The 17795-nt window shown below is 36.6% G+C and overlaps 2 protein-coding genes across 3 annotated transcripts; both read right to left on the minus strand.

Annotated features, from left to right (window-relative positions):
* Positions 1-519: 519 nt before the first annotated feature.
* Positions 520-3805, minus strand: LOC104601398 (NC domain-containing protein-like protein). The gene is made up of 3 exons (XM_010264701.3): positions 3649-3805; positions 3496-3569; positions 520-1493 (listed from the first exon to the last, which is right to left on the minus strand). Exons 1-3 carry the CDS (start codon positions 3666-3668, stop codon positions 802-804), a joined length of 786 nt encoding a protein of 261 aa, XP_010263003.1. The 5' UTR covers positions 3669-3805; the 3' UTR covers positions 520-801.
* Positions 3806-11054: 7249 nt separating this feature from the next.
* LOC104601399 (caffeic acid 3-O-methyltransferase-like) lies at positions 11055-14997 on the minus strand. 2 transcript variants are annotated; one of them, XM_088896938.1, is made up of 4 exons: positions 14402-14997; positions 12360-12652; positions 12178-12242; positions 11055-11482 (listed from the first exon to the last, which is right to left on the minus strand). In XM_088896938.1, the coding sequence occupies exons 1-4, from the start codon at positions 14821-14823 to the stop codon at positions 11180-11182; spliced, it is 1083 nt and encodes a 360-aa protein (XP_088753064.1). In that variant the 5' UTR covers positions 14824-14997; the 3' UTR covers positions 11055-11179. The 2 variants fall into 2 exon arrangements, with proteins under 2 accessions (XP_088753064.1, XP_010263004.1); XM_010264702.2 differs by having other exon boundaries at positions 12342-12652; positions 14402-14993.
* Positions 14998-17795: the final 2798 nt, after the last annotated feature.

Raw genomic sequence — 17795 nt, forward strand, 5'->3', positions numbered from 1 at the left:
AGAGTCACTAAAGCTCAAGATACGAGGCATATTTTAATGGTTTTAAGAAGGATCAAAATTTCAATTGGGTTCCCCTTCTTTTTAATAAGAAAAATATAAAAAACAATATCCATCCATAGATAGATAGATATAAATGCATGGTTTCTATACCAATACATACTTTGAACCTTGGTTTTAAGTTTCAACTGTCAATATCCATCCAAGTCCAAACAAAAACCCATCGATAATATCAAACTGAAAAATAAGTTTAAAAAAGAAAACAGATATCGCTTTTATTCTGTATCGTGCATGTCAATATTTTAAAACCTGGTTGTTTCTAATGAAAGTCCCGACGGGGGGTTTCAGTTTCCAGTTTCCACGTTCCAGTGGGCTCGTGCATTCTCTTACTAATCCCACTAACTAGTTCTAGCGTACAGCAAATACCACCAAAATCCACAAAAGGACTGCGACTCACCCAATCTCCAGGTCCGTACAGAAAAAGTTCAGAATTCCTGCGTTATAGTATAGCATCGCCACCAATTGAGGAAGTTTAATATAGTAAATTATGTCTCATTGTCTTATAAAAGTTCAAGGGAGAGGGAACATTGTTTGTTGAGTACCAAGGAACCCACAAGTTATTCATTCCATCAACATGATCGATCGTTGATGAATTCAATAGTATGTTTTATAAAGCCAGCTGCCAGCCCCCTGTATGAAAAATGAGAGTTGGGAGCAGCGAAGTATTAAGTACCAAATCACCAGATTCGAAACAGGGTAGGCAGTAGGCACCGCACCATAGTCTTGTAAGGAAGAAAATAGTCGCTACCGAGCTGGAGCTGGAGCTGGTGGCACTGCACCGCCTGTGTCAACCACCCGAAGCCTGCCTGTTGCTAGCCTAGCTGTGAGATCCTCTACTGCTATCTTCACCACGTCCCTCCTCATGCCAATATCAGCCGCGTACCTGCTGGCGCAGTAGACACCAACTGCAGTTGCTGCCATCCCATACACATTAGTCGTCACAAGGCGCAATGGCGTCGACAGCACGGCTGCAAGCGGCCCACCAATGATCGACACTGCCTGGCCGCTCTGCCCAATTGTTCCTTGCTCAATAACCAGCAGCCCAGTCTTGCAGTAGATGGCGAAGTCCTCACAGTTGTTCTTGAAGAGACTATAGCACCCAAAGCCATTATTGAGCAAGTAGGTGGCACGATGGATCACGACCTCAGCTGGGTCTGATGCTGCAAGTGTGCATGTTCCACCGCGTGCTTTTGCGAGGAAGATAGCAGGATTCACCGAGTACTCAAAACGATATAGGACTCCACCGGCAAGGAAACAGTTGAGGCAAGAGGATATGACCCCATGGCCTTGATTTTGTTGGTTGCAGATGGAGCAAGTTATTTGAGATTGGGCTGGTCCAGAGCTTACAAGTAGGAGATCCAGCATTGTTCCGCTTCCCACCTCTCGACCTCGCCCTGGGGTGAAATGGATGACCTTATCATCCCCAATGTAGATGCCTGTGTTCATTAGGATGAACTAAATGAGAATGTTTTCTGGCTAAGATATACAGCAAAAACAGAAGAACAGTGTCAGTTAATTAAACTAAGCACATATGGAACCATATTCAAGACCTAGGGGACTGACCAAGGACAAGATAATGAAGCATCCAAATTAGTGGAGGCTGTGGAATCCTACCAAGTTCCAATTCCTTTAGGTTTTGATTATCTAAGTTTAGACTAACACAACAACAACTCCAAATCCAATTCCCAAGTGCTATCTAAGCTTGTAAAAACTTCCAGGCAACTCTCTAAAATTAAGATATCTCAGTTAATAAAATTGCAATTCAACTCCAAAAGATTAAAAAATAATACTAAAATCCTTTCTTGCCAAGTATCTAGAAGTTTTTCCCTTTGCAACGCAGCAACCCCAAATGATTAAAACAGGATTATAGTTCAATCACCACATAATCCATAACTATTTGCCAAATATGCCTAGCCACTCATCTTTATTAGTTGGATTTTTTTTTTTTTTCTGAAAACACTTTGGGAACTACTGCAATTGACCTGAGCTATGACCTTACACTGAACTCTCCTTTGCCCGCCTTCTATAGGAAAGAATGAGCTGGTTGACCTCATTAAGGGAATCCTATTCCCCATGATGAATAGAATCCACAACACCACATAACAAGTTGTGAATGATCCATTCCCACCCTTCTTACCCATTTTTGTTGTTTAATTAGATTGCTTTGATCAGAACAACTTAACTAACAATTACAAGTCTTGCGCATCAAAAAAAAACAGGCAAGCATACAAAAGCAATGAATTTGATGTATGGAATGGAAAAATGCAAAGCGCCAGTCCATAATCTTCACCTTTACTCATGCCCCACTATGCTTATATCACGACACAATGCATTTATAGCTCTTCAAATTGAGTCTAAGTGTAATGATACGAGTTTAAATTTGTTTTGATTTTACACCAGCCATTGGATTAGGTAGAGATTTAGTAGTGGATGTGGGATCCTTAAGGAGGACATTCCTTGTATAATAACGAGTGTGGTTTGCTTACAAAGGTGTTGTTCCTTCGTATGAGTGTGAGAGATTGACAGAAAGAAGAATACTCTTGAAGAAAGAGGGATTGTCAGAGCGGGTTGTATTGTAAATCACAAGGAATCTAATCATGTACTAATCTTTCATCTTTTTCGTAGCAAAAAAGAGAGACATCTCTCTTGTAGAAGTAGGTGAAAGGTTAAACAACATCAATCTCCATATTCTCGTGTTTTTATTCTGGATTTGTTTACATCGGTGTGCCTATAGGTAAAATTTTATTCTAGTTGCAAGTTAGCTACGCCCATGCCTCTTTCAATTCTTTACACCTGGACTGGAAAAATCCAGGTTCAACGCCTTAACTTGTTTTCATTGTAATTTCATTTGCATCAGTAAAAGTGCATGGAAGTAAAAATTAAAAAAGTGTAAATTCTTGATTGGCCTTTGCTTTGGGTTTCATGTAGTCCATTTACAAAGCAAACAAACAAAACAAAGTGAAATTTAAAACAAAAATATACCATTATTTGCATTCAACTCATTTGCACACCCATAGTTTTGCACCAGTGCAAATAAAATTGCATTGCAGACAAACCAGGTCTATGGTGTATAAGGTGGCATAAAACTTTATGGCTGCTCCCTCAACACTAGAAACCTATTCACTTTGTGCTACCATAGAAACACCAAATTAAAGGTGAGGAAATGAGAGTTAAGCAAGGAGGTTTGCATCATTAATCACTAAAAGGTAATTCCAAATGAGCTTGTTTTAGTAAAGAAGGGGAATTTACTTAAAAACCTACTAAATTCATGAGAACACTACATGTATTCAGAGAAAAAAAACAATATAAAAAACAAGCTTTTTCCGATATCATGTTCAAACTCTATAACAAATAATAGAAGGAAGAAAAAAAAAATCAAGAAAGTAGAGAGAGAAAGAGAGAGAGAGAGAGAGAGAGAGAGAGAGAGAGAGAGAGAACCGTGGTGTGTGTAGACATAGGCTGTCCTCCATGAATAAATGTGATCCCCTGGTTTTAGGCTCCTTCTATCAATCCTGTTTAATATGTTCGGAGAAATTTAAAAAATAAAAAAATCAGAAAATATAAATAGAATAGAATTTCCATTTCCAATACCTGTTAGAGAGCAGCCCCATATGATCTTCCCCTCTTTCTGTGTTTCTCCCCCTCCTTCCCTCCTTTTTTCTTCTATTTCTTCTTCGTCTGCAAATGAAAAGAGCGAGACCCAGTAACGGAAAGTAACCCGCCTTAAATTTTGCCGCGCGAATAAATTCCAAAAGACTTCACAGAAAGCAAAAAAGCAAGCAAAGCAGAAAGCACCGCTGCCACCATGGAGTGAGAACAAAATAAAGGAGTCTATGGATGGTGAGCAAGTACTATGGGCCCACGTTGACATCTCTCTCTTATCCACACGATCAAGTCAACGAGATTATCTCAGCCGTTAATAATGTGGGTTAGAGTTGTTTGACCAGGAGAATCCAAAAATGAATGGCTAAATTTAGGGCTATGACTATGAGATCTCATTTGTGGGGTCCTGATGTGTAATTAGTTGGTGCTGCGATTTTATTTTATATAATGAAGTACTTAATTATTCACTAAGTTTGATTAGATTAATATTAATTAAAATATATTATATTTATAAATTAGAATAAACAAGATGGCATAAGATTCTTTCTTAGGAATATATTATCCGTATCCACTTTAATTTTTTATCCTATAAAAGCTTGAAAATACCAATGCATGCATCCTATTGATCGAATCGTGCATAGTGGGCCCTATATTGGGAACATCTCCCGTGAATAATAACTTATAAGTATGCGGTCTCATTCAACCATAGCTTTTACATGGTTTGGGCCTGAATTTTAAGACAGAGCTTGAAAAAAGATTTTGGGCCTGACCCAAAGTCGGATTAGGTTTGGGCTTTGGGTAGCCCAAACCCAACCCAAGATCAGTCAAGCCCAACCTAAGCCTGACTCGAATTTGGTCAAGTTCAACCCAAGCTCGATCCCTAAAATATGTAAGGAATTAAGGCCGCAACTTTGGTTGGGTTTGTCCAAGTCCAACCAAAAAGTCGGGTTGAAGTTCGAGTTAGAGTTAGGGTTGGGAGTTGAAAAGTCTGAATTTGATCAAATTTTGGGTTGGGTTGGGTTAGGGTTGATGCCTTGGCCAACCCAAACCTGATTTAGCTTTATATTTGTACGTAAAAATTTTTTGTAAATGTTTATTTATATAAGTACTTATATACAAGGTCCAAAATATCGATACAGGGCGATACGATGATAGGGCGTATTGGTACTGTTTTTAAGTGTTTTTTTTTCGAAACTGGTTCAGAGGGGCTGGTTTAAGGCCGGTCTACCCTCTAAAGCACTCGCAGACCTGAAACACCCCTTATAGGGGCATATTGGGAAGGCTCTGATACAATACGCATCGGCCGATATGTGACAGAATTTTGAACCTTGCTTATATATATGTATGTATGCATATGGTATGTATGTATATATGCATTTATATATCCGTAAATGTATTTATTTATTTATGTATCTATTTATATGTATGCATATATGTATATATGTATTCCACCAGGCCCAACTTGCACCTCTATAGGGTTTGCTACGTGTCTTATGTGATCTCTCTAGGATGAGATTTCCTTTCATCCGAGAATTTTCATAATACAAGTATGCTACTTCCTTTTGTGGGTCTCGTATACTAACATGGCATGGATGATGCCAACGTTAGTCTTACGTGTCTCCCTTAATCCTATTGGGCGTCCTGTCACCAGTGACATTGGTCTAGTCATTATATTCTTCGACCGTCGCCAATTTGCGATGGTTTTGAGCTCATCGCAAGTTCACAATGGCTCTGAGCTCATCGCAGGTCCATGGCGACTTCAACTTCGTCGTCGATGCTATGGCTTTGAGTTCATCGCAAATTTGCATAGGCTCTATGCTTATCGCAAATCTGTACCAAGTTGTGAACTCGTCGTAGGTGTTTTTGTAACATTGGTTTAGCACCTTCTGTGCTATTGCAACCGTGGTGAACAACATGTACCTACAACTAGCAAAGCTTACGTAGAGTTTAGGGTAGAATTGCAATGGGGACGAGCTTCAATGAACCTACGATGGGGGAAACATGTCAAGAGTATGCAATAGGAGGCTGTGACATAATGCTCCATCAGTCCATCGTGGTGTTCTTTTGCAATGAAATATGAAAAGGATGGTAAGCATATTTTTGGGGGGCAACTTGAGCTAGAAACTTAGTGCTGCTACATTAATGTCTTGTCACACCACTGTTACTTATGCATTGGTTGCATGTACAGGGTCATGATAGGTCACTCATCATGGATAATGCAATGTCTATTTCCATGTACTTACATTAGCCCCCCTGACTTAGAGACATAAGTATTTCTATTTTTAAGCAAAGGTTTTTGGGTCTGGTTATTTTGTTGTTTGTCTATCTTAATGTATCCCCCTTGCTTATTGATAGAAGTATTTTTGTTAGTAAGAAAGTATCTTGGTTATGATGTGGATGAGGTATTGACTAGGTCAAGTGTGCAATGGGAAGCCCTCTAATTCTGAGGGTCACAAATATTTTGATACAATGTTTGACATTAGTAGTAAGTGTGCACATGTCAATTCTAGCTGATGATAATTATGATAATAATATATCCAAAATTTTCTATAAACTTTATGTGTTTTTTATTTTTTGTTTTTTACTATCAATCAATAGATTGCAAAATCCAAATCTGATTACATAAACACCTCATCCAAATATGTGATAATCAAATCAAATTGTGAAGTTTCAAGTATCATTAATAGGTCTACCCGCTTGGTTAGACTCTTCTTTTTGTATTGTTTTATCTTTTTGGTGTATCGTTTTTCTTTTGTTCATTTATTAAAAAATGTAAGATTTAAATAAAGGGAATTGAATAAGGTGAAAAGCAATGATTCAATTTATAATTTAAACTTTTCAATTAAATAAGGGCTAAATTCAAAAATGAGTATTTTAGTCACTGTTTAAAAATTGGACCAAATTGGATGGTTGAACCATTTGGCTTGGAAATTGGTCAGGTCACTGATTCTACTTTGGCCCTGAACTGTTTTTTTATAAAAAAATGTTGAAATGGTTAGAGAACCGCTAACCCGAATGGTTTCACCATTAAAATGTTCGACCCGATTAATAGTTCATGGGTTGCTTTCAAACTAATTCCAAATTTTTTTATTTTAAAATAAAAATTTGTAAAAAGAAAATTTCATATCTCATAATCTTGTTCAGTTATTCCCAATGGCCAAAATTAGTTAGGACTTTTTATTTTTCCATTTTGATTTTAGTTTTTTCATTTATGTAATTCTTTTTAATTTATAAAAGCAAAAGAATTGCAACTCCAATGAAAAAAAAATCAAAAAAATGATGCAAGAGATGAGAGATTAAACACCAAATTTATATTAGAAATTTGAGATACACCAATGAAGCAAATGATCTAGGATCTAAGAGAGGTTTAGAGAGATGAGAAAGATGTAAGAAGAGGGCAAACGATGTTGTAGCAGCGATAATGATGAACATGGAGATAGCCGTCGAAAGCAATTCTTTCTTCTTATTCTTCTTCTCTTTCTTTTTTTCTTACTTCTCAGCTTTAACCAGCTGCCTCCTTTTCAAAGTCTCACACTCCCCTCTCATAATAATGTATATATACGATAAATTTTAATCTAATCATAATCTAACAATCAAAATAAAAAGTTACAATATATTTAACATCTTACTAGTTTGACCCACTCAAACTGGAGATAGTTGAACCACTGACCTGGAAACCTGAAGCCAAAGTGGTTTCATATTCGGGACAGTTTATAAAACCTTGATTTTAGTCAAAAAAAGTTCCACAATCTTATTCATATTTTTATTAGTAGTGTAAATATAGAACTATATATGTATTCAATTTTTTCTATAATTTTTTTTTGTATTTTTGCATGTAAAAATAATTTTGGTATGTCATACTTAATTTTTGTTTAATATGATAAATATATGATATTATACATGTGTCTAAATGCTTTTTTTTGCAAATTTTATGTATTTTATTCATTTTTGTATTTTTACATTTTATTAATTTTTACTATTTGTTTATGACATTAAAGGTTAATAGATTTAACCCAAAAGTCGAACTATTTATTATTAATTTTTATATTTCATTTTTGGTCAATTCTAAAATATGTATTTCATTTTCATTATTAATAAAAAATTATTGTTTATTACACTTATTTTTTTAATTTGATCAATAAAAATATCATAAATGTGTCTAATTTTTTTTGCACTTTTAAAATTTTTATATTTATTTATATTTCAAAAATTGTATTACCTAGTTATGATTTCATAAGTTGATAAATTTGATTCTGATGGTTGAATTGCTTCGCCACCACTTGGATAAAGAATGGTTTTGTTTTTGAGATAGTTTTAAAACATATGAGTTTATATTGTTAAAAATATTGACATAAATCTAATTAGTAGTATTTATTAGCCAAAAATAACTTAAAAAATACATGATTTAATAATAAAAAAGGGGATTTAATACCTTAAGTGTAAAATTTGATGAGAGGGGATTAAATGAGGTGGAAAATAATAATTGAAGTTACATTTTTAACCCTTACAATTAGAGATGGATTAAATATACAAATATGGCCATTTTATTAGCTATTTAAACTGTAATAAAATAACTTTTATACCATTTTTCAAACAACAAAATAGAGAATAATTTTAGTTCAAAAAAATCTTTGCATCTACACTTTGATATATAATATAAATTCATTAAATATTTTGATTAATTAACAACATTAAAATTGAAAAGTAGCCATTAATATAATGAAGTGATTAAGTGCCATCAAGATGGCTTATTAATTGGGTAAGCATTAAATGGCCGCTTAGGATCACTATGAATGGTAGGTAAGCCTTCAAGTTGGCTTCTTAATAAAGGCGGTGGAGAAAACATGATTAGGGAAGGAATTGATTAGAAGCATCTTGTCACATTTATTTTGTACTTTCTTTGCATTTTCGGTTACTAGCAAATTGATATTTTGGAGTGAGGGATGGTTTACTGCTTATTGTGATTTTGGATACTGTAACACTAAATGGATGATACTATTCATCAACCGTTCGATCCCAATGCAAACAAGAAAAACTCATACATCTACAGCCATTCATTCGGGATTTTCTACTCACTTTTTCTATCTATTTTCTACCCAACGTGAGTTGGAGCCACAGATCTCTATTATGAATCGAGAGATGTGTTACTCCAATTCACTGCAGGTAGAGAGTGGATAGGAAAAGGGAATAGGAAATCTGGACTTACAACCATTCTATTTATGTACATCTGCAAGTGATTCAAGATTACAAATAGATTTCTTGTCCATTCGCGGGAAGCATGGATGGCTAGGGATATCTACTTGAGGGACGGTAGATGGCAATTATGATGTCTCTAAGAGGCTGAGAACAAGAATAAGAGAACTAAGGTATCAAACTAGCAGAGTTTACACTTTATACAAAGGCGGTGTTTGGCATCGATGTCGTTGCTCCAAAAAACAGTGACACATCAGTGTCACGTTAGAAAAATTGGTGCTCCAAAAAATGGTAACATGTTTGAAACTGTTTGTCTATAAAAAATGGTACTCCAAGACACCTTAGAAATCGAGAAGGCATTGTTTGGAGTAATACTGAATTCGACATTTTCTCAATTTGGAGCCAATTGCTGCCAATGAGGACATGATGTAACACTGACGTAGACTTCCTATAATGGGTATCAATGCTGAAAACAGATATGGAACAGTACTAGTACCAAACAAAAGGTGGTGTTGCTCCAGGAAACATCCTATCTAGCAACAACATTTCAAAAAAAAAAAAAGAAAGACATCATTTTCTCAGAAAATGGAGCTTCCAACCCACCTATATACAACACCGCTTTCTTTGGAACATCGATGCCAAACATATACAAAGTTTAAGGTAGAGTTTCATGTGGGGATTCTCAAAGATCCCCTATTTATAGAGATTGCCTTAGGGAAAGGGGGGGAACTTTTTTGCTTTGGGGAAGTTACCTCTGGTTTGTTGGATCTGAAACTAGGGGTGCAAATGGATTGATCATGATCCAATCTGATCCTATTTGGTGGAATTTGGATCACCCTTATTCGGATTTTTGGATCAGATAATAAGATTTGATCAGAAATCATATTAGATTTGAATCACCCCTATCCAATCCGAGAAGATCCGATCCAATATATGTTATATATTTATTTATATAAATATATATAATACATATATATTATTTATTTATTTATATTGTATTTTTATAAATTTGTTATATTATTTATTCTTATAAAAAACATGTATACATATGATGAAAATTATTAAAAAAAACTTATTTTTTGTTTTTTCTTTATTTAAATTGGTATATTTTATTTTTCTTTTAATAATTTATTAATTTTTAAAGAAAACAAATTGGATCGGATCAAACTTTTAGATCCATCTTACCAATAGGATTCGAATTCAGATTGAGGCCTATCAGATCCAATCGGATCTTCATATCAGGTCAGATCAGATCCACCATGAACAATGTTGGATCGGATTCGGATATACCTTTATTCAAATCTGATCCGATTCATTTGCATCCCTATCCAAAACTACCAAGTGCGTTAGAGTTTTTCCAAGTGCCCATACGATTACATAGGTACTAAAGTTCTCACTTCTTCCTAGAGTTTGTATGTGAGCACAAGTACCGCTACTCCCCCTTCTAGAAGTCATCTTTGAAATGCCTAAGTATTGAGTTAGGATCGTGTGATGAGGTTTGCATGGCTAGAACATGAGTGTGAGGCGAGGTTGTAGTGTTGCAATGGGGACAAACCAAGACACAATGGAGCTTTGACAAACCTACAATGGGGGAAACATGTTAAGAGCTGCGACATAATGCTCCCTTGAAAGGTTCAGTCGGTATTGTCACACCATGTTAAAGAACCATTCAATCTAAAAGCTTAAGTTGTTAGATGAGATCTCTAAATAGGTTTTTATTCTCTAACAAATTTGATAGTATATGCATATGCATAATATTTTTATCCCATGAATCTTAGATAGATCAAGTTTAAGTGGACTTAGATTGAATCTAATTATATAAAAAACTAGATTTATAGATAAAATTCAGTTTAGTCGCAATGGATTTTTGAATTTGAACTCAGACAATTGAGTATTTTTACCTTTCAAAAACATTTGTAGAAACACTGGTCTGAGATGGATGAGTAGAGAAAAATGGAAAGTATAGGATTTGAGGAGCTCAATAGGTGATAAAATAAAAGGAAGTAGAGCAATGGCTTGGTTACAGAAGACCATCAACAACACTTAGAAGAAATGATTTGTTGCAATTTAGAGGACTAAAAAAACTAGAGGTACACCAAAATAGATGGGTACAAGTAGTAAGAATGATTTAAGCACCAATAATTTAAGAAATTACTCTAGGAATAAAGTTGAAAGCACATTAAATTCAGTTCGGACATCCCTTTATCTGAATCGATTCAGTTCTCTAATATTTGGATTCCTTTAACATCCCTTAAATCCGAATTCAGTTGTAAAATTTGGATTCCATGACACACAAACACAAGCTTTTGCAAAACAAACAATCTTATCATTTGCAGAACTCTAAAACACGATAATTATAAGCCCTACAAACCATTTCACAACTTGAAAATGCAGAGCTCATTGCCAGAGCCTCAAATTCTTTGTATGACCTCTCTTTTCCTCCGGGATTTTGAGCTAACATTATTAAATCTGTGAAGGTAGTGTCAGAGAACATTTTAATCTCATCAGGAGCCTCTGGATCTGGAAGAATCAATTCCACAATGATAATCTTTCCAGACTTTGGAAGAGCTTTCCAACAGTTCTTTAATAGCTTCAAACAATGTTCATCACTCCAATCATGAAGTATGAGCTACAAATGTTTAAGAAAGGAAAAGAAACCCTTTAACCAATTGAATAATTCAAATCATACCCTTTGATTACAATTGAAAATAACCAGTTTACTAGCCAAATTTATTTTGGTATATGAACAATAACTCAATTAAAAATGCTTCCTGATTGTACTAAACCAAATTATAAATTGTAATAGAACAACTTGAGTCATTGGAAATTAACTTGTGAATTATAGCATACAGGCATGTAAATTTTAGGCCCCGTTTGGTTCGCATGAGTAGGGATTGGGAATTGGAATCGGAATGAGCCATTCCAATTCTGACTGTTTGGTTGGGCAGAATTAGAATCCCATTTCCATTTCTCCTGGAATGATATTCCTCCATTTGAGGGAATGACCATTCCTTGCCCCTCTCTTGGGAATGAAATTCCATTCTTGCTGATTTCAATTCTCATTCCCATTCCTGTCTAAACCAAACAGGCTATGGGAATAGACTATTCTGATTACAAACCAAATGGACCCTTAGTTTTTAAATTATCCCATTCTAAATATAAATTCATGTGAAATGAATTAGAAACTTGTATTTTTGTTCTTTTTGAAACTCTTAACTTGGTTTTCTAAAAACTGATTCATCATTTATAGTTCAAGTAAAATTGATATGATGCTTCAGTCCAAAAATGCTTATAAGGAATTATTTGATGGAAAAAAGAACCTACCTTCATAAAAATGGCATCTCCCTGTGGGACACTTTCAAACATATCCCCTCCAACATGTTCCACACCTGCCAAATAATCATAATTTTTTACAAAAAATACCAAAAACATGGATGCAAATAATAATAATAATAATAATAATGCAAAAAAAAAAAGATAAATCATACCAGGATAAGATGATGCACCTGCCACAACATGAGGCAAATCGAAATTAATACCCTTAATTTGAGGATACTTAGATGTGATTAAGTTAAGTGCAACTCCAATTCCACCTCCAACATCAACCACCACTTTGAGACCTTCAAATCCCTTGTATGTTTCAAGAATCTTGTTCGTGACTATAACTGTGGCATCTGACATTGCCTTATTGAAAACTTTGTTGAACCGAGAATCTATTCTAGGGTATTCAAAAGCAGACATCCCATGGGCTTTATTAAAAGGAATCCCACCTTGAATAACAGTATCTCTCAAATGATACCTACAAAAACATTAACTGTTATTGAGCCCCTGACGCAATTTATATAGCAAAAATAAGAAATTTTGGGCCACAAAAATAGAGCATAAGTATAAATTTCATTTGGAGTGGTGTAAAATGCATGGGAATGCAAAAGGGCTAAGTATAAATTTTGGATTTCTTTTTTGCTTCAGGTATTGATTTTGTCTTATTTATTTGTGAGAAATAAAATAGGAAGTAAAAGAAAGTGACCTTCACTTTAAATGAAAGACAATGAAGACAGAATTTGCTTGCAGGTGAAGGAATCTAAGGAACATTATCTCAGGCTGCTTGCAGATGAAGGAGAAGCTGGAAGGTAGAATTTGCTACAGACAAACATGTGTATCGGGAGGCGAACCAAGAGGCGGATTGGCTGGTGAACAAGGCTCATTCTAATGGTGTTCTTTTTCTTAATCTTTGTTTTCTTCCTAAAAATTTAGCTTTTATTTGTTTTGGTGACTTTGTGGGGCGTGTTTCCCCTCTAGGGGAAGGAAGGAAGGTAAGATATTATGCAAGGTTATATGAAAAGACTTGAGATAGGAGGATGGTGGTGTAAATTTTACATCAACGCAAAAGAGACAAAAAACTTTGTATCAACTGATAAGAATGCAAATCATAATTACAAACAAACCAAAATAAATTTAGATACAAAATTTACACCCGATCAAAATTTGCATCGCAAGCAAATGCAGACTAAAACACTTGATGAGGGGTGATTTGGCTCGACCTACTAATGAGCAGACATATGGACGCGACCAGCTGACTAGACATTGACTCAGCACTTTTTGTCACCTCAACAAGCCAGGTCACCTCGGGTACCTCGGCCAGGACCGAGGTCCGAGCAACTCGTGATGGCCCTACCTACTAAGGTGACACATAGCCATCTTCTAGAAGCTATCAAGTTGTTTCCAAGCTCTTTGGGATCACGCCACACGTCTGTAGATCTTATCCATACCCCACCCGGATCGGATGGACTCGATAAGCCTTATCGGCTATCACGAAGTCCACCTCTTGGTGCGGAATGGTTTCCTAACAGTACAGGCCGAGAATCTCGGAGATGTTTCGTGAGACCTACGGCAATTCACCTATATAAGGGCATCTATCCCAATGACACAAGGTACGTGCGATTATTTGCTCTCTAACTCACTAGCATACAAGCATTCAGCTCGCACTATGATATATTGATTTAAAAATCAGAGCGACCACACTGGGTAAGGTCCTTTGAGCATCCATTCTCTTGCAGTTGGACTAACCAGCAAAGCAGACTGACGTCCAAACTGCCCTCCAACTAGAAACTTCCAGAGATCACACACCATCAACACTCCATATGAAAAACATATCAGTAGTGGGCTTTTGAGGATTCCCGATCTGCTGGAAATAAGATGTGTATGTGGTAGAATAATAGTTGGGTTGGTGTTTATATATAATATTTTCAGCAGATCCGAACTCGTCTTTGAGGCTATGTTTAGAAAATTGTGTACTGCGAAGTGAAACTCAGTTGAATTGAAAAAAGGTTTGGCTTTTTATGTAGCAAGTGCAAGTAAATGACAATTGTACGTGCACTGAGAATTTCAAGCACAAAATCAAATGAGATGGTTAAACGTCTTCTGGAAACATAATATGTAATATAGGCTACACACCCCAATCCAAACAAAGACATCAATGATCAACCAAAAAGTTCAGAGCATCTTATATTCTATCAAACCAAACATAAAGCTAGGATGGATTTCATACCAACTATCCATAAAGACTTTGTCCTGAAGCAGTAGAAGCAAAGGGGCAATCGAGACTCCATCCTGGTTCCGGGTGAGGAATTTGCAGACGGGTGCCAAGCCATAGCACCTTTCTACTTGACCATTCTCACGTTTGACAAGAGAGCAGTTCAGAACAGAACAAGAAGCAAGGAGACGCAGCATACGGTCGATCATGGTTGACGCATCTGGGTTGTATGTCTGCAGTTGTGATGCGATCTCTGAAGGCGAGAGATATGCATCAGGGCCAGCTGAAGATATGATCTCGAGCACGTCGAGCTCTATTGCTGCTTTCAACACCATGGGAAGCACAGAAGCTCTGGCCAATCGCATGGCGAAGGCAAAATTTTCTTCCTCTTTGTCTTGGACATTAATGGATTTTGCATCATCATGGGTTGAAGCCATGGGTGCTTTGGTTATGGTTTCTGCAAGGGAAGAAGCGAAAAACAATCTGAACTGTATGTAATTCAGACTTCTAGAGTGTTGGTTTAAAAGTGAAAGAAATTAAAAATGATTAATTTATAGGATGAGCAATTACTACGTAGTCAGAGAGTGCATTATGACACCGGAAAAGAATGAATTGGGTGCAGATATGGTATGTTCATCAATCCACGGTCAGAATTTATTCAAGCCCTAAGATTTTTAGGATGGATTTAACGGTTAAAACCACAATCTTTATTTTCTGTATATCATAGAGTTATATGTGATGGGAGATGAGGCCACGTCACCTGTGATGGGAGATGAGGCCATTCCTAGGCACAATCTACCACTAGGTCAATGGTGATGATGAGCTAACATTCTGTAGTAGGTATAATGATAAGGAAGAATGATGGTTCAACCGCCCAAGAAGCCTAAAATACAGTTGGGGTAGGTATGTATTGATATCAAGGTGTATAGAGTGGGATTTTTGACATTTTGAATGTTTATAGATCTATAGTGAAATTCAAAAATCTGCATTTGGTATTTTACCGTGATACCTTGATGCATTGCCAAATAAAATATTTAACTTTAGGATGAAAAATGCTTAAACCGCCAAAATTGTCTTTATAGGCCAAGTTAGTAATGATATATCCATGTGGCGTTTCAATCCTAAGACTCTGAACCAGCAAATCCTCCATGGGCCATGGCAAAGGTATATGTTAGGGCCGTACCCCAGCCTCTCCTACTGACCACACGGGAACTGATACGTGGTCTGATGTCTTTAGCCACATCAGTGACAAGGAGCGCCATGTCAGAATTGGTGATCGCACTGTCCAGCAAAGACTCCAAATGAGAGTGGAGAGTGGAGCACGCAGCACCCCACGCGCTCTTGACAACCATCCCGTGCTGAGGAACACAGACGCATTCAAAGACTTCGGATCTCGGCCTCTTCGACAAAACATCACTGATCACACGCCCCAGGAACAAGCTCAACCTTCTAAGTACATTCTTTGAGGAATTATTTTGGGACCTCTGACTTTATCTTATTACAGGTCCCGCTTGATGCATCACCTCGTCCTCCCAGCTCAGCTTGTCCGGGTTGTGGCAGGACTTTATCTTTAGGTACTCAGAATGTAAAACCTCAGTGCAGAGTTGTGATGGTCTGATGGAGACCATAACAAAAGGCTACAATAACTTCATAATAAGTGACAAATTCTTAAGCTACACAGCCCAAAAATCCTATCCACCCTTCTCATTGGCGACCCCATGTCTACTGCTCTCTAAGCTGTGTATAACGGGGGGGGTATTAGTAGCCACGTAGAATGAAGGAATAGGTTCAAGTGTACCTTTTAAGAGGACTTTCCGGGGCATGTGAGAGATGTTCATTCTCTTCCAGCCCCCAACATATGCTTCATTTTTTCTACTGTATTGTCCCATTCTTCCTTACAAGATCTTATTTGAGGTGAAACCAGACCCCAACCATCTTTCCGTTTTCTTCCTCATACTCACAAATTAGTTAGCAACTTCCGGATTCTTTGATGGGTGTTGGGTTGAACATTAGAAGACTTCCCAGTTCCCACAATATTTTGCCCCGATCACAAGAAAAATGTAGCAAGAGTCCCCAATGATAGAAAGTTCTTCATGTGAACTTCTACCAAAGACAAATATCATCAATAAAAGTAGATGATTAAGACTAACCATTTCTTAAACTTAACAAAATTAGGACTTAGTTTGGGTGCATAGTGGTCCCTCCGAGGCAGATGATGCTGCCGAAGAAGAGATTCTTCTTGAAGGCCTTCGAATTGCCAATAAGCAGCACCTTAGCTTAATTGCAGTGGAAGGGGATTGAAGGAATGTCATAACTTGGGTCTCTAGACAGGCTTTTGGACCTTGAAGTTCACTCATCTTTTGGCAGAAATTTGTGAGATTTCCTCTTGCTTGCGCTGTAGCTTCAGATGGATACCCTGAGAGATAAACCAACTGACTTTCTAGAAAAATCTGGGTTGGGAAGGGACTGTTTGTATAGTGTTAATATAATGCCAAGTAACTAGTGGGCTTTTGTCATTTGTTTTTTTGTTGGGAAGGTCTTGTACATCCCTTCCTCTTTTTTTGAACGAAATTTGTTATCTTCTTTAAAAAACAAACAGAAAAAAAAAAGACAATAACAATCCTCCCCAATTTAATTGCCATCAGAGAGCTTTGAGGGTATCTTAGATAATACATCAATACCTAGAAACACCCTTGTTTTGGTCCTTTTGAAGGACAAAATGGAGAAAGATACAGTGAACAAAACATTGGTCAATTAGGTGACAAAAAGAAGAGAAACCATGTAGTTGCAAAATCTGCAAAAACTCCTATTCCATATTATCGACTTTTAAAATAAAATTACCAAAGTTACCTCTCTTCTTCCGTAGAGAATGAGCCACCTTGGAAGCAATCACCTTGTTGTTAAGGATTTGATGACCCGGTGTAAATGCCGATCAATAAGGTGAGATTAGTCAGGGAAGCAACTTATTCAATCTATTGGTGAGAATCTTAGCAACTACTTCTTGAGTACATTGCTAAGATCAATAGACCAGAAATTATTTACATGTTTAACATCACCTTTCTTTGGAATTAGCATAATGTCTCATTCACCTCTCAAATCTCCTCTGGGTGCTTAAAGACATTCTGTACAAATCACCACATCTTGCCCCAGATCAGCCCAACATAGCACTCACCCCATCAAGGCCCAATTTCAACTGCCATAGATGCGTATGATTTTGCTGATTTAACAGTTTTTTGTTTTCCAAAACAAAATCACACACATTGGCAAACACAGTTGGATCTGCTACGACCTACCCACAAGGCAGCCACACATCGAGAAATTCTCCCATACTTGTTTGTTGTCATTCATGGGAAGATGTTCCCAATACACAAAATTGTAGTATCTTGGCAAACACGCCCTGAAATAGCGA

The sequence above is a fragment of the Nelumbo nucifera genome, chromosome 2 (genome assembly GCF_055504915.1).
Source record: "Nelumbo nucifera cultivar China Antique chromosome 2, China Antique-T2T, whole genome shotgun sequence".
In the NCBI taxonomy this organism is placed as follows: Eukaryota; Viridiplantae; Streptophyta; class Magnoliopsida; order Proteales; family Nelumbonaceae; genus Nelumbo; species Nelumbo nucifera.